Genomic DNA, 20,105 nt, shown 5'->3' with positions numbered 1-20,105 from the left:
ACACTCCAGAAACATACTGGTAGGTTGATTAGATCATGAACCCCATTAGGGTCAGGGACTGATTTGGCAAGGTCTGTGCAGCGCTGCGTAATTTGTGTGCGCTATATAAATAAAGGAATTATTAATTACTATTAAACCATAAAATCCCTTTAACTCCAAGAGATATAATTTAGCATTTGTCCCCCACGTTACCTGTCATGGGAGAGTCTTGGTTCCTTCACATACATAAGGTATCTGGCCAGTCAAGTCAGAATTGGCAGATTTGGCCCTCATTTCACTTATGTTTACTGAGACCAAACTGGTTTTCTTCAAACTGCAGTAGTAAACAAGTTGACCTATAGATAAGCCACTAGCTCTTCATGTGTGGAGATTAATATACCCTAATGAATAGCTGTGATTATCCATAGCGGTCAAGAATGTCAGAATATGCCTCTAACCAAAAAGGAAACAAACCCCCTAATTGTTTGCATTGGGTGAGTGTAATTACATAAGGTGCTGTTCTCTCCTGGAATGTAAGCTGCTTGCATTTTCTGCATTCCTGGCGATATATTGTGGGTGCCCTCCAGACCTCAATGGGTTACAGTAGTTTCTTTTAATCTCTTAAAAACAAATGCAGAATAAAAGAGTCAGTCACATGCGGGAAGGATGGGAGTCCTAGGGCGTATAAGGAAGATAATGGTATTACAATAGATAGCTACGCTCTTCTTGCCTCTAGGCTCATTTGGCTGGCCAAATAATTTGGCACCGCAGTGAGCAATGCCATTGGTATGACTAACTGCTCACATTATTGTGTCAATATAGGGGGTAAACATACCTGACGTATTGTGCAACCTAAGTGTAATACTGGAAAAGGTAGGACAGACACTGACAGTGACCCCTAAAGCTAGACCATTCCCCCCAGCTGCACCTACCATATTGTCCATCCTTATTTAAGTGGTAGAAGACAACTGGTTGAAGTTCCCTTTCTGCAGCAGAGTAAAAACATGTAGACAAAAACAGGACAAAACAAGCTCAAAAAATATGGGTCAAAACCAAGAGGACAATGGAGTATAGAATCAAGAGACAAATCAAACAGACGGTCAGAAGACTTATAGCAAGCACCGTGAAGTGGAAAGACAATCCTGATATGAGATATCAGAGTCCAAGTCCAAAAAGTGATGAGAGGATGCATCTGTCCATCACATCTAGTTAACCGTCTGCAGCCCAGAACAAAGTCAGCAGGAGACTGAATTTAATTTGGTTTATTTTAGGTGGCAGTCTCAGCAGTGCACTAGTGGCTGGACAGTTGATTGAAATTACCTTGCCAGGTTCTCTGCAAACTTTGCTCTGAAATAGTAAGAGTTTATACTCACACTCTTCCCCTCTCACCTGGAGCATGTCATACTCTGATAAGTATCCTCTTTGCTGGTTAAAAAGATTTTTTCTAGCTCTATTGTACGCTCTTGATTGCTATATCTGTACTTCTGGGTTCCAAAATTTGGCTCTTGTTCTAGACTATTGTTTGTGTGTGAGATTTTGAACCTTATATGCTATCTGTTAGCCGGATTGTTCACCAACCACCCTTGTTTGTTTGTCTTGTTTTGTGTCTGCAGTTCTGTGTACGGAGGGACCGTCTTGGTGGTTGTCCCATAATGCCTATGATTTGGAGAGACAAGCAGGAAGAACTATTTGGGGGCTTGAAAGGTAATGGACCATAAATGGCCCGTTGTAATGCAATATGAGGAAATTGTAGCATGAAGAAACAATGTATTTTCATTTAATTGTATCCACGATGCAATACCAGACATGACCCATGGATTAGATTAGCACTCTCTATGTGGTCTTTCAATTGCCCAAATAACAAGGAGCTACTTATGCACAACACTAATACAGAGCAGGGAAATGAAGAATCACGGTGTACAAAGTCGCGGAAATTTATCAGCAGTCTCTGAGAACAAAACAAAAATTGTGAGAACCAATCAGTGCTCAATTTTCATTTTCTCACAACTCTTTAAAACATTAACGCTGAGCTCTGATGTTGCCATGAGCTATAGTTTTGCTCTCAGATATTTCTGATCAATTTACTCCTCTGACTGTTGGGGTGTAGTTCTAAAGACTGCATGGGGTAATGGACCCTGATACCTGATAGGACCCGAAGACTGCTTCCCATATAAGAAGATTAATATTATAAATTGTCACTCGATAAACTGGAGGCTCAATTACAAAGTTTGCACTGGTTAACAGGAGCTTGAAATTAGGCAGAGACGAGTATAAGCCGAGGTACCTAATTTTAACACCAAAAAACAGGGAAATCCCATTGACTCAAGTATAAGCCTAGGGTCGGAATTGCATTATTCACAGCCACCACCCAGTATATCGCTAGCCAACCCACCCATGCCCCCAGTATACAGCCAGCCCATGCCCCCAGTATATAGCCAGCCCCCTCCAACCTAGTATTTAGCCAGCCCCTGCAACCCTGTATTTAGCCAGCCCCCTGCAACCTAGTATATAGCCAGCCCCCTGCAACCTAGTATATAGCCAGCCCCCTGCAACCTAGTATATAGCTATCCATCACATGCCCCCCTTGTATATAGCCATCCATCCCATGCCCACCTTGTATATAGCCATCTCCCTGCAACACAGTATTTAGCCAGCCCATGCCCCCTAGTTTATAGCCTGGCAGCCAATCCCTCCCAGTATATGGCCAGCCCATGCCCCCCAGTATATAACCTGCCCATGTCCCCCAGTATGTAGCCAGCCCATACCCTCATTTAGCCAGCCACTATCCCCCAGTATATAGCCAGCCACTGCCTCCTAGTATATATCCAGCCTGCCCATGCTCCCTTACATAGCCAGCACCCGTTCCCCAGTATATATCCTGCCCATGCCTCCCAGTATATAGCCAGCCTGCCCATACCCCTCATATAGCCAGCCACTGTCTCCCAGTACATAGCCAGCCCCTGCCCCCTAGTATAGAGCCTTCCTGCCCATGCGCCCTTATATAGCCATCCCCCAGTTTATAGCCAGCCTATAAAAAATAGGTAAACTCTGTACTTACCTTTCCGACGCCCCCTGCAGGTCTTCTTCTTTCTTCCGATACTCCATCTTTGGGCGAACACACTATGACACCAGCCGCTTGCAGACATCATAGTGTGAACGCAACTAGAGCACACAGGTGAGAGGAGGGGGTGAGTGCTCTTTACCCTCCCCTCTCCACAGGAAATGACCACACCATGACTGAGAACCATAAACCTCTAAAGGAGCCTTGACCTGGCTGCTAATTTTGCTGCCACATCACAGCCACATCGTCCTGGCAAGAAGATCTTCACTGACTCCTTACCCTGACATTGATGGAGCAATAATATTACACAACCGCAGATTGCTGAGTCTTCGTGGTAAGGAGTACACCATCACATGCTTCACCAGGAAATAAAAAAAGTGGTAACCTGATCAATCCACAATATAAAGGTCCTGGGTATATGAGAATACAGACTATATAATATAAATATATCTCATTTAGCACTGCATATAGAGATGATATGAGCCAACAATAGGAGCAATTGCTGCAATGAAACCCCAAGGTTGCTATTTTGCAAACTAGACTTGGTGTGGGTCAGAGCTTGCAGGTCATAGGGCACTGCTGCAGAACCAGAAGTGGCCCATTGTTGTGTGAGAGGTATATATTATTTAGGAGCACAGTGTGTGACATTCAGTAGTTGTTACACTGTACACTGCACATGTATTATAGGTCAGGCTTTTTCCGTCTGCTTTTTGAGACTTTTCTTGGCCTTCCTGCAGGTCAGATGTATCTTAGGGTGGTGGCACACATGGCATTTTGAATCCGTTTTTAGTCGTTTTTGAAAACGCATCCATTAAGATAATTGGGAAAACCAGACTAAAACTGATGCATTTTCAACAAATGCATGGGTTTTTTAACAAACTGAAAACGCTAATTAAAAACGAGTTCAAAACGCCACGTGTGCCGCCACCCTAAGGATGATGGCACACGTGGCGTTTTGGACATTTTTGGCCCATTTTTAAGCAGTCCGTCAAAAAACGCATGTGTTAAAAAACGCATCCGTTTTTGACAGGTTTGACCAATTATCTTAATTCAAAGCTATCAAAAACTGATGCATTTTCGAAAAACGCATGTGTTTTTTGACAGACTGCTTAAAAACGGTCCAAAAAGACGTTCAAAATGCCACGTGTGCCATCGCCCTTAGCAGTTTTTCCTTATTGATACTTGTAGCGTTTGGTTTGTAGTCAATTTGCAGCTTTTAAAAACAAAAGTTGCACAAAGTCTCCAAGAGTTACAAACATTTTCCCAGCTAATTTCTACGCCTGGTCATGGACAGCTGTAGGTTTCTGCAAAAATTTGCTACTTTTTTTACATCGGGATGAAGGTGATAACACTGCAGGAAACTAGACAATGGCGAACTTTGAAGCAAAACAGTTTTAGGCGCAAAAAAAGAAGCAAATGAGCACAAGAACCAAAAAATGTCAAAGTTAAAGAAAAAGGCAAACCAAAAGTTTGATACACGTGACTGACATATTTTTAGTTGCGCAGTGTGGATTAGTAGTGCAGCCATGACGTGGGGGTGACTACAGCCAGGAGATGCCACCCTGTAGTCTTGTATTCCCTGACTAACCTACCAGTATGTCAGACACTGTTGCACTGTGTGTGCTGGGACCTTGGAGTCAGCTCCTATCTCCCAGCTCCCGCTCATTACCACCATGTCACACACATAGGATAACAATGAGACAATCACACCTCGCCCGCCCTCCACATGTCACTGGTCACATGGTCCCGGCACCGTCAGAGGTCCTTCAAGCTCTGGAGGACCCAGCATCTGCTCTCAGCGGAGACCCCTCCCACACCTCATCCTCCTCCAATCCTGTGCGGGCAGTGAGATGACGCAGGCAGCACTGGACACGTGATCACAATGGAATGCAAACAATGCGGTGAACGTCCAAGTCCGTCCTGCCGCGTTGTGTGTATGTGCTGCGGGGGGAGAGCGGAGAGGAGACCCCGGGGACCCGCACCCAGGAGCAGCGCCCACCTGACACCGGTAATAACACTACAGCACATGTACAGCAGCCGGGGCAGGGACCCGGGGCAAGCAATGCTGGGGATCGCATGTAGTGGGTAAGAGGTCCTGGAAGGGGGCATGTAGTGGGTAAGAGGTCCTGGAAGGGGGCATGTAGTGGGTAAGAGGTCCTGGAAGGGGGCATGTAGTGGGTAAGAGGTCCTGGAAGGGGGCATGTAGTGGGTAAGAGGTCCTGGAAGGGGGCATGTAGTGGGTAAGAGGTCCTGGAAGGGGGCATGGAGTGGGTAAGAGGTCCTGGAAGGGGGCATGGAGTGGGTAAGAGGTCCTGGAAGGGGGCATGGAGTGGGTAAGAGGTCCTGGAAGGGGGCATGGAGTGGGTAAGAGGTCCTGGAAGGGGGCATGGAGTGGGTAAGAGGTCCTGGAAGGGGGCATGGAGTGGGTAAGAGGTCCTGGAAGGGGGCATGGAGTGGGTAAGAGGTCCTGGAAGGGGGCATGGAGTGGGTAAGAGGTCCTGGAAGGGGGCATGGAGTGGGTAAGAGGTCCTGGAAGGGGGCATGGAGTGGGTAAGCGATGCGGATGCGCTGTATTAATCCCAGGTAGAGCGGGCAGGCAGGATTCATACTGGGCAAGGATTATAAAAGGGGCATAGCAGGAAAATCTACAAAACAATGACCTGGGGTATGAGGCCAGGTGCCATTGGTAAGGTAGCAGGGGTGATCTGCACCTCTGTGCCAGTGTATCAGTGTTTATTATTTCTCTTAAAGGGGTGTTTCCAATTCAGCAAATACATTTTATTGTTTCTATGATGAAAAGTTATACATTTTTCCTATATGTTTTCTGTATGATTATGCCACAGTTTTCTACATTTCTGCTTGCTGTCCTCCTATAAAAAGCTTCATTGATTATTCCCAGTGGACAGAATCTGACCATGGTCACTCAGGTGCGCGGTCAGATGTCTGTCCACTAGAAGTAAACATAAACGTGTTATATAGAAGGACAGCAAGCAGAGATCTAAAAAAAAACTGAGAGGAATTAATACAAAAAGTATATTGGAAAATTGTATAACTTTTCATTATACAAACAATGATGTTAATTTTCCAATATGGGAAGACTCCTTTAAGTGTCTGATCACTTGGGGTATGATTCCTGGAACCGCCAGCAGTCATGAGGATGGGGCCCCTCCATAGCGATTGCTTTGTTCATTTCCTTAGGGCAGGGAAGTACAGGGCTCTGTTAGTCCCTTAGAAGTGAATGGAGTGGTGGTAAAGCTTCTGGACTTAAATGGGTTTTTCCACAAACCAAGTTAGGCCCTACCCACAGGATTGGGCCTAACTTGCTGATTGGTGGGAGTCTCCGTGATGAGGTACATAAAGACCTCACGCTAAAGAAAATATACCATCAAATTCTATCATGATAAACCAGGGGCACCTACTTACAGATCCATACACTGTAACTGCGGTAATCTTCCTATACATGTTAAACATGGCTTTCTTCCTTTGAAAATCAACCTTTAAAATTATTCTTATGAGCCTGAAAGGCTGTGGGAGGCATTACCAGAGCATTGTGCTGTAACTTCACTGGCTGTTACACTGTGCAGGAACATCCCTCCCCCTGCCTGCTGTCATTTCACAAAGTGGAGGGGACGTGCTCCGGCACACTGTAACGGACTGTGAAGTTACAACACGGAGGGGCTCTGGTAACGCACCCCACAGTCTTCCAGGCTGATGAGCATAATATTAAACTTCGATTTTAGAAGGAAGGAGGCCATGAACAACAAACATAAGATGAATACCAAAGATACAGTGCCCGATTCTATGAGAAAGTGTCCCTGGTTTATCCACGCTTGATTTTGATAGTGGATTTGCTTAAATTTTGAATGTAAATGTCAGCATCATGTCTATACATAGAATCTGCACTGATTGTGTTCTGTGTGGACTTGCCCATAGACTTTTACTTTCTTGGTCATAATAATAATTCTTTATTTCGATAGCACCATCCTATGCTGCAATGTTGTACAGGCCATGGGGGATATAGCCAAAATAACACTTTACAGTCTAATAACATGGCCAGATGGAACAATAGGAACTGGCAAGAGCTTACAATCTATGAGATGCTCTAGGTTTATTATAATGGCTTTCTGACTGGTGCATGCACCAAAATCCCTGCCCCATCTGTAAATCGGAAGCACGATCATCAATTGGGTAGGTGGTTTACCACCTTTTGTATTTTATAAGTACCAAGTGCAGTAGGGGGTGTATTAGCGTGTTACTAATCTGCTTTATTACTGACCTCCCATGATACTGGCAGGGGGGGTAGAACCCTGTAGCCCCAGGTTTGGGGGGCGCATGCGTCACATGTAACGAGTGCATTCATCCCTATACCTTTTTCTTGTAATTGCTGTTATTTTCTGGTTAGTTTCTCAGCCACAATCTTCCCAGCATAACTTGTGGTTTCTTTTTACCCCAAACCATAATAATAAGTCAGTGTGCTCGGCCGGGCCCAGCTCATTCCTGCTGCATGAGATGCACATGGGGATTTTTTTTTTTTTTCCCCTTTACTAAGACTCTCTCATCGGACTGTAAATTCTCCCCAGCTTGGAATGTGCCTCTGTGACTGAGGAGCTGACGCCAAGAGGAAAGAGGAGGAGGTGAAGGAGGAACTTTAAGCAACTTCCCAAAGAGAAAGGAGGTGTCCTATTCCTCCAAATTTTTTTTCTTCTTCTTTCCCCTGTCACATAGAAACAGTGTCCCTCGATGAAGGAAACTACCATGCCTTTAACTGGGAAGTGGCACAGCCAAGGCTGGGAGGCGAGCCAAGGTAACGTGGACCAGGTAGTTTACGCTCCTTGGTCTATTCGCTTGTGTTTAAAACCAATTTGTCAACACGCCGGACACGTCCTCGGACGGCTGAGCCCTATTTAACAGAGGGGTGTCATGAGGCCACTTTGATGTGGAGCAGAATAAACAGGTTGAGGTTGTTTGAGGCTTGTACGAGCGGAATGTAAGGTGATTGGGAAAGCCGAGAATTGCCTTTTTATGGGTCTGTTTTATACTGTGGGAAAGGTAGTGCAGATGACTCCATTTATGATCCTATAACTGTAGGAAACTGCTCTAAGCCTTGTTATCCGGGGACTTGTTGTCGTTCACGTCTATTTTGCACTTTTATAGAAGGTTTTTATACCCGGTTGTAAAGCAGATGTGCATTTTTGACAAATATAGCGTATGACTCAGTAGAATAAGACTTTAATCGCGCATCTATTAGAGTGGCGATCCCACTGTGACCACAGGTATGTGGACTTCTCTGAACCCGCCGGATTCTATCGGACATCTGACGTGGTAGTGGTTAGCGCTGTCACCTTTTGATCTGGATCTTTAAGGTGTGTGGGGGGCTATGGGGACGCTGTGATCCTGTTTGCATCCTATTCCAGCCCAGATGTGCTCTTAACCTGTCTCGCTGACCCCTTAACAAACCCACCAAATACCTTGTATGGCTATAATTGAAAGAAGATGTGCACAGGCTTATATTGTAGTATCTACGCAGCATATGTTCTTCATATTTCCTACCAAAACTTCAATTAAATATTTCCTTGCAGGGAAGCGGCCTCCGCAGTATATCCCTGATCGCTGCTGATATGATTTATTATTTATAGGGCAGATGATGAATACAAGATGTCGGGAGCAGTGACAGGCAACGTCCGACTCCATTGCAAATTGGTTTGAGAATAATAGGTGGAATGTTGTGTTTGCAAAAAGGAAGGAGATGTGTAAGGAAGATAATATATAGCTAGAGAGATAACTATTGGATGCACCGCGGCTGCATTGTTATCTGGACCTGTATACTTGAGTAGGTTCATAGGTTAGAACTCTATGCAAGAAGAAGTTGCATGTGATTTCTGGCGAAGAATTCCATTGTCTTGTGACTTCTCTTTTCTTATAGACCTGTATGTACCAGGAGACAAAGGATGCTGTCTATAGGGAATAAATCCACACAAACTGTATTTATGATATTTAATGTATAAAATTGTTTCATAAGGGAATATCCTCATTACTAAGAAATACTACATGCACGATACATGGAGCAAAGATAAAATGTGTCAAAAGTGGCAGGGTAAAATGTACATTATTGGATACATTAAACCAGATACGTAACACAAACCTAAACATCAGGGATTCAGCTATCGATCTATATCCATACATGTTGCATTTGTCTACTAATATGTCTTGAGCTCAGACTAAAATATTAATGCTATTGTAAGTGCCCACTAAGTAAGGCTTTAAATGGGTAAAATAGGATGGAAATATAGTTAATAGAGCCTATAACTATATAATAAGGTGTGCCCGGACTTTCATTGTCTCAGTAAGGAGCTACCGCTGTTAACGTGTGAACTACTCTATGGACTTTGACAACACACTTTGAAGTATGGTGATGTACTGATGCCTTTATGTCTTATTTATGATGAAAATATAAAGATTGTCGTTTACATATGTTCGGTCTCCTGGATCAATGTTGAGTGCCCATGTGCACTACAAGGTCCAGATTCCACTGAATGGAACCGGCTCAATTCTTCTTTTTTTGGTACCTCTTCAGTAAAGATATGAAGCATGCCAAAGCAGTAGTATAATGTTATATGTCCGAACCCTACAGATAGTGGGTGTGGGTACAGGTAGCATGTATTATGTGATGTACGTGACACCAAGGGTAGATTAATAACAAATTTCTGAAAGTTAGACGGTGCACAGTTAGACTAGACCACTTTTTGCTGTACCATACTTACAACAGATTCTGGTGCTGGATGATAAGTGGCATCATGTAAGAGTGTAGAAAACAGAAATTTCTAGAATATTTTGAATTTTGGTGCATTCTCTTTTCTCCATGAAGCCATGTCCCCTAAATTGGTTTAGGGTCCCAAGACAATTTAGCTCGTGACCCAGAGGTTGTTGTGGAGCACCCCATTGGAGGATCTCTGCATGGGGCGGAGCTGAGCTCAGTAAGTTTGGGACCCTGAACCCCAGCTGTATAAAGATATTAAGTAAGTGGTGCTAAATTGCCTGACTGTATACACTTTATATACTGGACCCTGTCCGCACCTTCTTCAGATCATTCTCATTACTCAAAGTCCATCTTGCTCTACAAGACGGGGACCTAATCCTGTCCTCGGCAGATTCTGTTTTCCTCGGAGGTTAAACAGATTGGAAGGTTTAGTTTAGTATAAACACACAAGATATTTCAGGTATGTTCTTATGCGCGGTGGAATACACAGACTTAGCTTTACTTGCTCTTTCCTATTCCTGAAGGCATGTATGGAGATCCTCACACATTCCCTCCGGCGGCCGCTCCGTGTGACAACCGCTCTTCTGTTCATGGACAACAATGAGAAGTTTTCATTGTCTCTGGGTATTCTTTACTTTCCAATGTGAGCGTATACATCACCCTGTCCCTATAGTCCCATCTATTCCATGCTACTCTATCCTCAGAAAGTACTGGTTCTGCTTGTGGAGATCAGGAGCATTACAAGCAATGCATTCTGGGGAAAAAAAAAATATTTAAATGAAGTTTTCTCTAGTAGTATAGTTTAATAAATGACTAGGGAGAGGATTGAAACCTAACAGGTATCTTCCAGACTTGAGTGATGGTCTTCTCTACTGTGCTGGTACTTGGCCATCTTGTTTCTTATCTATATGTCACGAGACCACATCATCTCCACGGGGCCTGCGGATATTACATTCCACTCATGCTAATCTAGCAGAAAGGAATAACGTGTGAATATTTGGAATTTCTCGCATACGTGCCACATTTTCTCACTTGTGAATTTTCTTTTGCAGGTTGAGAATGTGGATCTCCTCACGGTTTGTGAGTGGTTGCACCATAATACATGGAAATCCTTGGGTAATGCGACCTTATGAAACAACTGCCTGCTGAGCGCCATAAACTGGATTCGCCATGAGGCCGAAAACTTTCCCCACCACCACATATTCTGGAAACAGCAGACAGAGACTGCAAGAGATCCGTGAGGGACTAAAACAGCCATCCAAACCACTGGCTCAGGGTGTATCTGTAGGACCTGCCAATGATGGCCTAATGGAGTCTAAGGTTCTTCCTGGCAAAGATGCAGGGAGACAGCAACAGCAGCAGCAACTACGGCAGCCGGCCAAGTTTGCACCCTACCAGAAGGCTCTTCGGGAGATCCGATACTCCCTTTTGCCCTTCGCCAATGAATCTGGAAACCTGGCGGCAGTAGAGGTGAATAGACAGATGCTGCAGGACCTGGTGAAAGTTGGGTGTGATCAGGTATGTGAAAAGCCCATCACTAGCCATGGCAGAGACCTGTCTCGACCAGTTTGAGGGGGGAGGGGGTAGGAGGCATTTTTAAAAACAAATAGTCTGGATTTGGTGAATGTGGGTAATCTTTTAGTGAAAATTTCATTTATGTTCCAGGATTGTAGCTGAAATTGTAGCACTGGGAGGAGGGAGTTTCCTCACACTGCTGTGTTCTTTGATCTCTGCATTCAAACTTATCCCCAGCCCACCCCCCTCTGAAGTAATTCAACCAGAAGACTGCTATTGCTTTTACTCGGAAGGAGCTGTGCTGTGTTTAGTGAAGAAATTTCACTTACCAATGCAACTCAGTGCTCCAAGTCCAGCTACAATCCTGAAATATGAATTCATTTTTCACACACACAGACAGATATGGTTACCAAACCAGTATGTCCCTGGCTAAGGTGTAGATTATTTTGTATGCAATCTTTGAGTTGCCGCTTGTACGGCACACAATAATTAGTTTTATTGGTGTTTTATACCACCATCATCCTGAATGTGATCAGATGATGGGGCAATGGAAAGTGTCACCGTTGGCTAAATTCCTTGTCATGTAGGATATATAAATATATTGAGTATATTGTACACATTCTCTTCCAAAGATAAAGCAGTCTCCTTCTTAACCAGGCTAATCCCTCCGCATACCAGAGTGCAGAGTATTTAAAGTCTAAGGTCTCGACACCGTCTTCCAGAGGAATCTAGAATGGCCGGGATGTTTTCATGCTAAGCTGCTCTGCACCTACTAGATCTTGTCATGTGCATTACATGTTGGTCTTGGAATCTAAGTGTTGGCTTATCTTTCTTTTTATTGATTGCATTCCGCAATTCCTTTCATGTCTGTGGCATGGGTTGCGTTTTTAGAAGTTTTTCACGTGACTGGAGTAAAGGGCTTTTTGGAGTTAATTAGTACATACAAGTGCATTGCCGAGCAAATGGCCTGGTTATGTATAGCCCCCTCTTCACTTTACAGAAGTGGTCTTCAATCTTCAACCTTTACAGTTGTTACAAGACAACTATTTCCTTCATACCCTGATGACTGGGAGTGGTAGTCCTCCAACAGCTGGAGACCATTGCTTTAAAGGCTACAAGTCAACATTTCCATAATGCATCATTGCCAATGACCCAAGCCACTATTCTGCCCGTGCGGCTGACCTCAAACTGTCTGTATATACGGTTCTGTAGCTCATGGTACCACACACCACAGATATACGTCCCTATAGATGGCTATGGTGCCCAGCGGTCGCACCGTGCATGGGGAAAAGATAGAATATCTGGGCGCCGTGCACTGCTATGGAGAGGGGAGGGGGAGCAGCGCTCATCCTTCCTCTCCTGCACGCTGGTGTATGCGAAATGTGAAATTTTGGCCGAGAGGCAGAAGTGACCTAATTTCATATGCCAGTATGTTGGGTTTTGTAGCAGCTAGAACTATAATTCGAGTATCTTCTCTCCTCTTTCAAATCGTACCAGGCCTGTTGTCCTGTGAGCTACAGAACCAGAGAATCAGGCTGTTAAACAAAAGGGTGGGAATTGGATATTTATCTGCATCATGAATACCGTACAAAGGATTGACCTGCCCTTCTCTCCAGTTTTGTAGATCACAAAATTCCCTTCTTTATTCTGATACTAGAACCATGGTTCTAGCTGATATAGTACCCAAAATATAGAAGTCAAAAGTGACGCTCCCCCACCAGCGTCTAAGTCTAACTTCTCTTCTCCTCAATTTCACATGACTTTGGAGGAGACTGTATTCTAGGCAAATGGGTGAGATTTGTAATGAGAGGCAATTATACAAAGGCCTTTATCAGCCCCCTCAGGTAGGGTAATGGTTTAGTGGGGTAAACGTAGATGGCAGGTTTCCTTTAAGCAGTAATTTACAGTTTACTCTGTAATGTAATATTATATGTGTATATGTCCCCCTATGATTTCTAAAGCCTTGCAGAATTTGATGGCACCATATAAATAACCATTATTATTATTTTATTATTGCTGCCTGCTTTGCATCTTGAGGAGACCAAGCAGAAATTAAGATTATAATTGAAGTATCTCTCCCAGACCCCCCAAACAGAACAGAATTCTGGGGCCCCAGAGCTACGGTGATAATCCAACCCCGCCTGCACCTTCACCTTCTAGCTCCTCCAGACCAGGGTGTGGTGCTTCAAACTGGCACTGATGACGCCTCCTGAGCTAATTGGGGGACTGCAAGAGGTGATGCCCACAGAGAAGGCTAAGAGTGCCATAGTTGTGCCATAGGTTTCCCAAAACTGATAAAGTGGGTAATGTTGCACTTAGTTGCACATAGTGTCCAATCTACCGGCAGTATGTTATAGAGAAGGAGCTGAGCAGATTATACGTGGTATCCTATCTTGAGGCAGCATGCTATAGAGCAGTGATGGCGAACCTTTTAGAGACAGAGTGCCCAAACTACAACCAAAATGCACTTACTGTAAACAGCCAACATGGCATTTTAAGCAGTGACATTTTTCAATTGTATCGGCCGCCTAATGCCACTAATACAGTTGAAAGAAGGTAGGAAAATTCAGACTCTCGTGGCTTCTCTCCAGGTTCTCTCTGTACATGAAGAATGAAGGGTCCTGCAGGAGGACCTCCAAAGGTAATGCACTTCTTTCAACACCTTCTCTTTTTTTTGAAGCAGTTCCAAACAGTCAATGAAGTGTCGATGTAGTATAGCACTGAGTGCAGCATCTCATAGGTTGCCTGGGACTGCAGGAAGAGTTGAGGGATTTGGTACTGTTTGGTAAACTCTGTCCTGGAGCGATGGCTTGAGTGCTCACAGAAAGGGTTCGGAGTGCCACCTCTGGCACCTGTGCCATAGGTTCGCCACCACTGCTATAGAGCATGGAAACTAAGCAGGTGTGTATGTAGTTTTATAGGAAAAGATTTAGTATAAGTTCTATAATTTGCTTGCAATTGTTGATTTTCTTTGCATAGGGGGATCCTAATCTGTGATTGATCATGATCTCTGTGTGCACTCCTACAGGAAGCGCTGTCAATCACTGTTTTTTTATGGAGTATATGCGCCAATTTTGCTCTATTCTTTTTCAGGACTTTGGAAAATTAATTTTACATTGAAAATATTGACATTCTCCAATTTCGTTAACCCCCCCCCCATGTCCACTAAAGAATGAAATAGAGTAGAAATATATGAATAGATAATGTAAATTCCTTCTTGACACTGTGATTTACGCAGGGCAGGCGGAAACCATATCCAGCATCAGGTTATTGCAGGTTTTTCTAGTGCACCATCAAAATAACCCGGCTACATAGTGCACACGCGTTGTCTGCACTGGAACGGGACAGGGACAAATGGGTTAAACCAGATCCTGCATTCCAGAGTGGAAATACTGGAGCAGTGTGGTCCGGGGTGGGGGGTTCTCCTGCCCGTTACTGGGAGAGGAAATGTGTCAGGCTAATTACAAGCATTCCAGGCTTTTTCCAGGGGGTGTTGTCTCTTCCTTACCATTGAATTGGCTGCGCAGGACAAAGCATGTAAAGAGGATTATTAATGGCTGCAAATACGAAGAAAATGTGAAGTATGAACTTTGGGGAATTTGTGTCTATCCATAAATGTAGGAGAATGGAATCTGTTCCCAATATTTCGTAATCTGTTCTATTGTGCGGGGGACATTACCGCTATTAAGTAGCTGTATGGTCACAAGAAATTCACGGCGCGATGGAAATACTAAAAAATACTGTGCTGTACATATGGGGCGGTGCTTTATGGGCGCAGCGGGGGAAAATTTGTAAAATTTTATGAAATTAAAATGCTGTTGCCCATAGCAACTAATCATGGCACAGTTTTACCTTTTTTTTTTAAGGGTAGAATGGGAAAGAAAACTTTATTATGATTGTTTGTTATGGGCAGCAAGATTTTTCAGTCTCCTTCCGTTTTTTTATTGTTTTCCGTGAGCAACCAGATAACATACAGTATGTCTTATGTGGCCATTTTGATTAGGCAATGTTGGCCATGTACTTGTGTTACTATAGACAGGAGATCGGGCAAGGAAGCTGACATTTTATTTTCTTCATCTACTGGAGGAAGGAACCTCAAAGTCCTATACAAAATGTCTCCTTGGATCTTCCCTGCTAAATACCTAATATGATGCTTAGACTCCATTTTCTGCAATGATTTGCATATGTATATATACTTCACAACATGGGACTTATTCATGTATCGCATGTATTCCAAACCGGAGTAAAATAGGGCCCCCTTATTCCCCAAGCACATCCTTTTCCAATAATGTGTATAGCTTCAAAACAATTTCTAGCCCTACATTACGTATAACTCCATTATCTATAAGGGACATCTACCACCAGGATGAAGGCTTGTAAACCAAGCACACTGACATACTGGTGTTTAACCCCCCCCCCCCCCCCCCCCCCCATCAGGATCCACTCTTCTTTTAGCTTCTCATGCTCTTGTTTTTCCACAAAAAATGCTTAAGTAAAGAAGAAAAGAGCCGGAGGTGTTTCGGGCTCCATAGCTGTTGAGTCCAGAGCCCCTAAGACACATTTGCATAATTTGTAAAATCAAGCGCATAAGAAGCTAAATGAAGAGTGGATCCTGTCCGAGAGGAAATGCACCAGCATGTTAGTGTGCTTGGCTTACAATCCTTTACCCTGGTGGTAGATTTCCTTTTAATATGAATGGGAATGAGGTTAAAAAAAAAACACACACAATTTTATTTTTTAATATCATTTGTTATTTTTTACTTTAAATGTTTTTTTCACATTTTGGACAACCGCTGTAGTAAAATAATACCCAGATGTTTCTACGTTATCTCTTATGGTATTGGTTTGGCGCATATCATGGAGTGAATAGAATCCTCTGGTCACCGCTTGGCAGTGATTAGATACACAAAAATTTTTGAGGTGACACACCAACCACCTGGACATCCTGTATACTGGCACTGTTATAGTAAGGAAGGATAGGGAGTGGAAGCATCCCTTCCCCTGCCCTCAACCTGTACATTGTATAACTCAATTAATTTACTATGAAGAGATGAATAATAATCTTTATATAGCAATATAAAGATTATTAGCTGCACTTCCATTTCTTTTGCTGCTTGATACTTGACATTAAAATTTGGTGGGTACTTAAAGACCCAAATAGTTGTAGTCCGTCAGGTACCAGTTCAAAGGAGTTATGCAAAGATGGCTATCAAAGCCCACTGTGGTTTCTAAAGTGCATCAGTCCTGATCTCCAATCCACATATTCTCTGTTCTACTGTACCCGATGATCCTGTAGTAGTTTCATGGATCAGTATCATGTAAGCAAAGTGGGCATATGGGGATGGACATGACATCCCAAATTTAGTATATTATAATGAAAAGAGGGTTGTGGACCGGACCGGTTTGACTTATCCGAAGGGCATTATCCAAGTGACCATGCACATTTTCATCCTATAAACCTTAGAACAGGGATCTTAAATTTGCTGCCACCACTAGTAGTGGAATCTGGGCAGGACAGGGGAGCAGATGTTTCTACTTGCGCCCATGCACTGGCTAAACCTCTGACCATTGAAGGCTGCGCCATTGCCGACAGTGTTGAGTTTCTGCACCAGACAAAGCCTAGCGTAGATTTGTGAGCCGACGTAGCCGACCCACAAATACATTAGGAGGCCTTCTTAAGTATCCGAAGGCTCCAGAGGGGTGGGGCGTTCATTAAACCGGTACATAAACCGGCCATGATAAATGCCCCCCAATGAATCTGCTCCGGACCATTGCTTCCTAAGGCCATGAGACTGCTGTAAAGTATATGACTAAATGCTGCTTCTAGAGCTCAGGTTGTTTTTTTTTTTTGTTTTTTTTTTAACGTGTGAAATGGTAACCCAAAAATATGCATAGAAATGTCCAGAAAATACAAGGAGAAGAGCAGCACTTGTCACGGAATATTTTCTGGATATTCCCTGGGGCTGGGAGTCGGACCCCTGGAGGTTGCACCCACATTGGATTATAATCCATTTGATTTCACTGTGCCGCTTACACTTTTTTTCCTGCATAGAAATGTAGTATTACTGCAATTGTACTAATAAGTGGAAAATTCTGGCACCTAGGCTTATTGAGAACACATGCACACTTGGCAGGGCTGAGTGTGCGTGTATGGGGAGATGAACGGCAATGCTATTAGCCTGATGGGAACCTAAGGAGATGCAATAACTGTGTAGCATTAGAAAGCAGGACCCTCTCATATATATATATATATATTTTTTTTTTTCTATACTTCTGCTGAATATTTGAAGCCGTTCTGTCAGGTTCCTTGTGCCAGGAAAATTGCTTATTATTAGAAAGCCAAACGTTCTGGGTGTAGACATATAATCATTGCTCGGTAATTACTGTGGAAGGTTAAAAATCCTGACTGTTACACTTGGCAGTGTACACAGTCTACAGCCCTCAGCGGCAGGATGAGTGTCCACACCAGGGGTAGATCCCGTATTACCTGCGATTTATGGGAAGAATTCCGACTTGTCGCACATTCCTGCTTTGCAGCGCTGACTTCCTGCTGGATATCTTCCAGATCTGCAGGACAAGTGTCTGGAATGAACTATGTTTAGGTTTTGCATGCGCTGTGACATATTTCTTGCCGAGTTTTTACGTTAGAAGAAACCATTTTATACCCCTCGTTCTGTGTTGCGCTACGGCGTCCGATCACCACATAGAGGAGGGGGAGACATGCAAACCTTCTACTAAAATCGAATAAAAAGAATATATTATATTGTGGATTGCTTAAGGGGGCTGAAGCAACTTACTGGATAGGAGATGATGCAGTGACCAATCAGGGGAATGGAACTCCCAGAGATGTGGAGAATGGGAATCCCACAACGGTAATGGATGGAATAATAGGACAAACGTGTCCTGCTGCTCCATTCCCATACGATTGAATGGAGCAGCAGGACACGTTCTTCCTACTGTTCAATCGGCGATTGTCGAGCACAGTGCTCTGGTTCTCTCAATCACTGTCAGAAATAACATAAGCAGACAAGCATTTCTAAAAAACCAAGCGGTGCCAGATATCGGGGCAGACTGTGTGATGCAGATCAGCACAAGGGCAATGGAGTTACACATGTCTACAGTGAATAATTTGCTCTGCCTGTAGCTGCCTCCTGTGAAGGTATGAACAGTATGTATATCTTACACATTCCTCTCTGGATATAATTCATGTATTGGCTCTGAATAGACATGTTTTTCATTTAAATTTTTTTTTCTACAAATACCTAGACTTTGTAGCTTGGAAAATGCGAAGAGCTTGTGAGTCCTGCTTCTCTCATCCACACACACACAGACAGCTTGTGAGACCCTCTGCCCTCGTCCACACACACACAGAAACAGCTTGTGAGTCCCTCTGCCCTCGTCCACACACACACAGAAACAGCTTGTGAGTCCCTCTGCCCTCGTCCACACACACACACAGAAACAGCTTGTGAGTCCCTCTGCCCTCGTCCACACACACACACAGAAACAGCTTGTGAGTCCCTCTGCCCTCGTCCACACACACACACACACAGAAACAGCTTGTGAGTCCCTCTGCCCTCGTCCACACACACACACACACAGAAACAGCTTGTGAGTCCCTCTGCCCTCGTCCACACACACACACACACAGAAACAGCTTGTGAGTCCCTCTGCCCTCGTCCACACACACACACACACAGAAACAGCTTGTGAGTCCCTCTGCCCTCGTCCACACACACACACACACACACAGAAACAGCTTGTGAGTCCCTCTGCCCTCGTCCACACACACACACACACACACAGAAACAGCTTGTGAGTCCCTCTGCCCTCGTCCACACACACACACACACACACAGAAACAGCTTGTGAGTCCCTCTGCCCTCGTCCACACACACACACACACAGAAACAGCTTGTGAGTCCCTCTGCCCTCGTCCACACACACACACACACAGAAACAGCTTGTGAGTCCCTCTGCCCTCGTCCACACACACACACACACAGAAACAGCTTGTGAGTCCCTCTGCCCTCGTCCACACACACACACACACAGAAACAGCTTGTGAGTCCCTCTGCCCTCGTCCACACACACACACACACACACACACAGAAACAGCTTGTGAGTCCCTCTGCCCTCGTCCACACACACACACACACACACAGAAACAGCTTGTGAGTCCCTCTGCCCTCGTCCACACACACACACACACACACACACACAGAAACAGCTTGTGAGTCCCTCTGCCCTCGTCCACACACACACACACACACAGAAACAGCTTGTGAGTCCCTCTGCCCTCGTCCACACACACACACACACACACACACACACACAGAAACAGCTTGTGAGTCCCTCTGCCCTCGTCCACACACACACACACACACACACACACACAGAAACAGCTTGTGAGTCCCTCTGCCCTCGTCCACACACACACACACACACACACACACACAGAAACAGCTTGTGAGTCCCTCTGCCCTCGTCCACACACACACACACACACAGAAACAGCTTGTGAGTCCCTCTGCCCTCGTCCACACACACACACACACACACACAGAAACAGCTTGTGAGTCCCTCTGCCCTCGTCCACACACACACACACACACACACACACACACACACACACACACACACACACACACACACACACACACAGAAACAGCTTGTGAGTCCCTCTGCCCTCGTCCACACACACACACACACACACACACACACAGAAACAGCTTGTGAGTCCCTCTGCCCTCGTCCACACACACACACACACACACACACACAGAAACAGCT

The 20,105-nt window shown here is 44.4% G+C and overlaps 1 protein-coding gene across 3 annotated transcripts in view; it reads left to right on the top strand.

Annotated features, from left to right (window-relative positions):
* The first annotated feature begins 4,913 nt into the window (after positions 1-4,913).
* Positions 4,914-20,105, top strand: part of LATS2 (large tumor suppressor kinase 2) — a 39,327-nt gene continuing 24,135 nt past the window's right edge. For 2 of the 3 annotated variants that reach the window (XM_072134285.1, XM_072134283.1), the window contains exons 1-2: positions 4,914-5,048; positions 10,850-11,315. In XM_072134285.1, the coding sequence (XP_071990386.1) occupies positions 10,968-11,315 (348 nt within the window). In that variant the 5' untranslated portion in view covers positions 4,914-5,048; positions 10,850-10,967. Of the gene's footprint in view, positions 5,049-7,693; positions 7,845-10,849; positions 11,316-20,105 lie in introns of those variants that run through there. The other variant, XM_072134284.1, reaches the window with a different exon arrangement.

The sequence above is a fragment of the Engystomops pustulosus genome, chromosome 2 (genome assembly GCF_040894005.1).
Source record: "Engystomops pustulosus chromosome 2, aEngPut4.maternal, whole genome shotgun sequence".
Classification (NCBI taxonomy): Eukaryota; Metazoa; Chordata; class Amphibia; order Anura; family Leptodactylidae; genus Engystomops; species Engystomops pustulosus.
This window is presented reverse-complemented; position numbering and strand designations above follow the sequence as displayed.